Below are 5000 nucleotides of genomic sequence, written 5' to 3'. Positions count from 1 at the left end.
TTTGCAAATACACACACACACACACACACACACACACACATACACACACACACACACACACACACACACACACACACACACACACACACACATTATATGTAAGGTCTCACTGGACCCACATTTGTCAACAAGGCATGAAGAAGCAGGAGCGAGGTTGGGGGTTGTCAATGAAACAGGTGGTGAGCTGGCAGTGCCACGTAGTGGCCTTTAATTTTCAATGGTTACACAAAAATATATAATTTGTGGAAAATAAGTACTTCTATTCTAGATTTTAATAATATATAGAATATGCAATATTTTTTCTAGAACACATTTAGAAAACTTACAATTTAGTTAATAAAAATATAATATTATTTAACTCAGAAACAATAACAAAGGAACTGAGGGTAAACACAGAAAACGTAGTGTTCTGAGCATCATAAGGGGTAACTAACATATTTAACATACTCCCCACCATAGGAGGACTTACTCCTATCATAAACTAAGTATACTTGAATGAGGTAATAAATCTTGAGAAAATTAATGGCAATTTTCTCTTAAGAGATTACATCTATAAACACACATAATATTGAACTCATTACCTTATCTTATCTTAATTATAAGAAGCACTACAAAAATATAAAACTACACTTTAGAACACTACAAACTATTACAAGTCAAGTTTCACTGGGGTTCTTACTGCACGACCCCGTCGACTATAGGAGGTAGGTTTCAAAATGTTCTCTTCACAAGGCTCAGAGGCACTATTTTCACTGGTTCCAGGAACTGATGGTGTAACTTTTTCTTCAGAATCTTCATACAGAGGACTATACATTTCAAGATCATGCAACTTCTGCACTGGTCTATTGACCGTTCCTTTGTCAGTTTTGACCCTAACACTCCTAATGATATTATCATTACCTGGGAATACTTCTGTAACTACACCTAGTGGCCATTTAAGCCTAGGAACATGGTCTTCTCTGACTAGGACAACAGCACCTTTCTGTACATTGCAATTTTGCACAAATCCTTTCACAACAGGTGGCAAATTTCTTAAATAATCATTGCTCCATAATTTCCAAAATTTATCAAGTTGCTGCTGACGAACACTTTCTCGGATAATTAAATCCTGTCTTGTAACATATGAAGGTTGATCACTAATGTCAAGTTGGAATCCAGCATTACGTCCAATGAGAAAGTGTGAAGGAGTCAAAGGATTTGAAACATCAGGTTCATCTCCAACAAAGGTCAAAGGTCTAGAATTTACACAAACCTCAACTTCATGAAGAGTGGTCTCAAGTTCAATTCTTGACAGACATCTAACACCTATTGTTTTCCTCAAAGCAGACTTAACAGACCTAATCAAACGTTCCCACCAACCTCCCCACCATGGAGAACGGGGAACAATGAATTTCCACTGAGGAGACAGTGGGCCATATTCTTGCTGAAGTTGACGAGCTGCACCCACAAATGTTTTAGCATTATCTGAGTAAAAAACAGAAGGAATGCCTCTTCGTGCTGCAAATCTACGTAAAGCCAGCATGCAGTCAGAGAGAGATAATGAGTCAGTAAGTTCTAGGTGCACTGCTCTTATTACTGCACATGTAAACAACAAAATGTATAATTTCTTGGAAGGTAAATCAATACAAAAGAGAGGACCAGCATAATCAAGACCTGTCACAGTAAAAGGAGGAGCAGTCTTAACTCTTAATCCTGGTAGGGGTGCAGCAGGCTGATTACAAGCCCTGGAATCATACCTCTTACACCGAACACACACTCTACAAACAGTTTTAGCAATTCGTCTCACTCCCATTATCCAATAGCTGCCTCTTAATGTAGAGACAATGGTGGATACTCCAGCATGCTTCAGGAAAATATGTTGAAATTGAACCAAGAGCTTAGCAACATGACCGGAAGGAACTATAATAGGATGCTTGCTTTCAAAACTCAAGTCTGCATTCTCCAAACGTCCTTTAATTCTCAACAGGCCTTCATCGTCTACAAAGGGATCTAGTCTACACAAAGGAGAACTCCTTGCAGGAGATTTACCCTTTCTTAAGTCTGCAATTTCCTGAGCAAATTTCTCTCTCTGTACACAGTAAAACAGTTTGGTCTTGGCTTTAACCAACTCACCAGAAGACAAAGGACCTGACATTTTCACAGAATGAGGTCGGGCATTGTTTATAAATCTCATAACCCAACCCACTATATGATGAGCTTTATTGAAATGACTCCATCTCTCAAACTCAAATATGTTAGGAGTAGTCACAGATACACAAGAAATGATCTTTTCACTGTAACTTTCTTCTACAGGTAGATCCACAGTTTCTCCTTTATCACTTAAAGTTAAAGGTTCAGACAACCAAGTAGGGCCATTTATCCATAAAGTAGAATTTACAAGTGGCTCAGCTAACTCCCCTCTAGAAATGAGATCAGCAGGATTTTCCTTCCCTGAACAATGGTACCAGTGACATGGGGAGGTGAGACTCTGAATTTCAACAACTCTATTTGACACAAATGCCTTCCATCTACAAGGATTACCCTTTATCCATGCAAGTGCAACCTTTGAGTCAGTCCAACAACAATAAGTTACAGTCTTATCGAGATATAGGGCAGACTTCACAAAATCTAAGAGCCGAGCACAAAGTAAAGCACCAAGCAACTCTAGTCGGGGTAAAGTAACCCTTTTTATTGGAGCTACCCTAGACCTTGCTACTACAAATGACACCTGGTATGTCCCACCCCCAAGGGGAACTCTTAAGTACACAGAAGCTCCATACCCCTTCTCTGAAGCATCACCAAAAGCATGAAGTTCCAGACCCGACAACTTACTCCATGAAATTTCTGGGAAATAGCAGCGATTTATCTTCCAGTATTTAAGAGCAGCAATACTCTTAACCCAATTCTGGAACTTATTTTGCAATTCTTTAGGTAGTACTTCATCCCAATCAAGCCCAAGTCTCCATATGTCTTGAAAGAGGATTTTAGCATACATGACAAAGGGACTAATCAAACCAAGTGGGTCAAAAAGCTTGGCTATGAGACTCAGAACTGCTCTTTTTGTTGACACCAACTGCGTCTCTGTATCTAAATCAAAGTCCCCAAAAACAAACTGGTCTGTTAAGGATAACCACATCATACCTAAAACCTTGGTGGATACATGTTCCTTACCATGATCAATTTTGTCATTAAACTTTGTAGTCAGTAATCTACAGTTTGAACGCCATTTAGAAAGAGGAAACCCTGCTAAGGCCAAAATTCTCTGAGCTTCTTTAAACTTATCAGAAGCCTCTTCAGCACTGTCTGCCCCTGACAGCCAATCATCCACATAAAGGTTTTCCTTTAATTCTTCTATGACTTCAGTATTAGGAAAAGACTGTAAGTGATATTTGATAGTTGCATTTAGCAAAAAAGGGCTACATGTGTTGCCAAAGGGGACACGCACAAACCTCATAATTCTAATGGAGTCTTTGCATTTCCAAAGAAAGCGATGAACATCTCGGTCCTTTTGCTGAACACAGATCTGTAAGAAAGCCTTGGTAATATCAGCAGTCAGTGCAACTTTCCACCTTCTGAAACGAATCAAAACTTTCACAAGATCAGGATTAAGTGAAGGACCAGACTCAAGACAATCATTTAAAGAAACGCCATTGTAACTAGCTGCAGAAGCATCAAAAACTGGTCTAATCTTAGTTGAAGTACTGCTTTCTTTAACAACTGGACGATGAGGCATATAATAAATGGGCTGAGAACTTACAATCTCATTTGAAGGGACTTCCTCAATTATTCCCTCATCTTCGTAACCAGTAAACACATCAAAATATTGTTCCTTAAGTTGTGGATCCTTATCTAACTTCCGCTCTAATCCTTCTAGTCTTTTTCTAGCAAGTCCCTCATTATTTCTAAGATTCTTCTTACAGTCATCCGACTTCCAGGGCAAGCCTACTTCATAACGCCCCCCATCAAACTTAACATTTCCACAAAATTGTTGTAGAACAGGGTCTGAGGTAAATGGGCAAGTAACAGTTTCCTTTTGAGTTATTCCAACAGATTCTAAACTCCAAAATTCCCGTAAATCAGAATCTGTTACATTTCCTATGCATAACATTTGGGTAGACTCAAGTGGCTTGTTAGTAGAATTCATCCATGAGCCAGACAAAACCCAACCAAAGACAGACCTTTGGGCTACTAATCCATTTTTCTGATATGGCTTAATTTCAGGATCCATAAGTCCCCAATAAGCATCCAAACCTACTAGTATATCTATACTCAGGTGATTATTATTTTTGTAATCATCAGCAAGTTGAAAGTCTGAAAATGCATCAACAAATTTACTGGGAATACAGGGTCTAGTTAAAGGTGCACAAACCTTTGGAATCTCTAATGCCATTAAATGTTTTACACCTTGTAAACCTACTAATTTCAAATCAAAGATATTACTCTGTTTACCTGGATGAGACTTACTACCTCCAAAGGCAGCATATGACACCGTCTCCGAGCTCACCCACTTAGGCTTAACTTTCTTCACAAAATTACTGGAAACATAAGATCTATCAGAGCCAGTATCAAATAACAAGGTGGCTTCACAACAAATACCTGAATCACCATACACTTTAACCCTAGCCGTTTGTAACACACAGCTAGTTTTTGTTAACACATTACACTTACTAAGAGCAACTCCAACATGATTCACTTCAGGACTGCAATTCTCTGAAGAAGATTCAGCAGTATCACTAATCTTCTGATCACTAATGTCCTTTTCCATAGCTTTATTGGAGTTTATGTTGCCCTTTGCTCTACACAAAAGAGAATTGTGATTTCCATTACACTTGGAACACTTGATTCGACAACCACTGGCAATATGTCCCTTACTTAAACACTTAAAACATAAACGGGCTGCTTTAATCCTTTCTTCACGTTCCTTAAATGAGAGCTTCTGAATATCCCAGCACTTCTCAGACTTGTGTTTCTTGCTGCAGAATGCACAAAAATATGATCCTGCTTCAGATGATGTGTACAGA

General features: G+C 38.7%; 1 protein-coding gene across 1 annotated transcript in view; it reads right to left on the bottom strand.

The window, feature by feature from the left end:
• Window positions 1-180: 180 nt before the first annotated feature.
• Window positions 181-5000, bottom strand: part of LOC119574962 — a 6212-nt gene continuing 1392 nt past the window's right edge. The window contains exon 1 of the mRNA XM_037922259.1: window positions 181-5000. This exon is cut by the window's right edge and continues 1392 nt beyond it. Within this exon, the coding sequence (XP_037778187.1) occupies window positions 650-5000 (4351 nt within the window). The 3' untranslated portion in view covers window positions 181-649.

The sequence above is a fragment of the Penaeus monodon genome, chromosome 7 (genome assembly GCF_015228065.2).
Source record: "Penaeus monodon isolate SGIC_2016 chromosome 7, NSTDA_Pmon_1, whole genome shotgun sequence".
Lineage (NCBI taxonomy): Eukaryota > Metazoa > Arthropoda > Malacostraca > Decapoda > Penaeidae > Penaeus > Penaeus monodon.
This window is presented reverse-complemented; position numbering and strand designations above follow the sequence as displayed.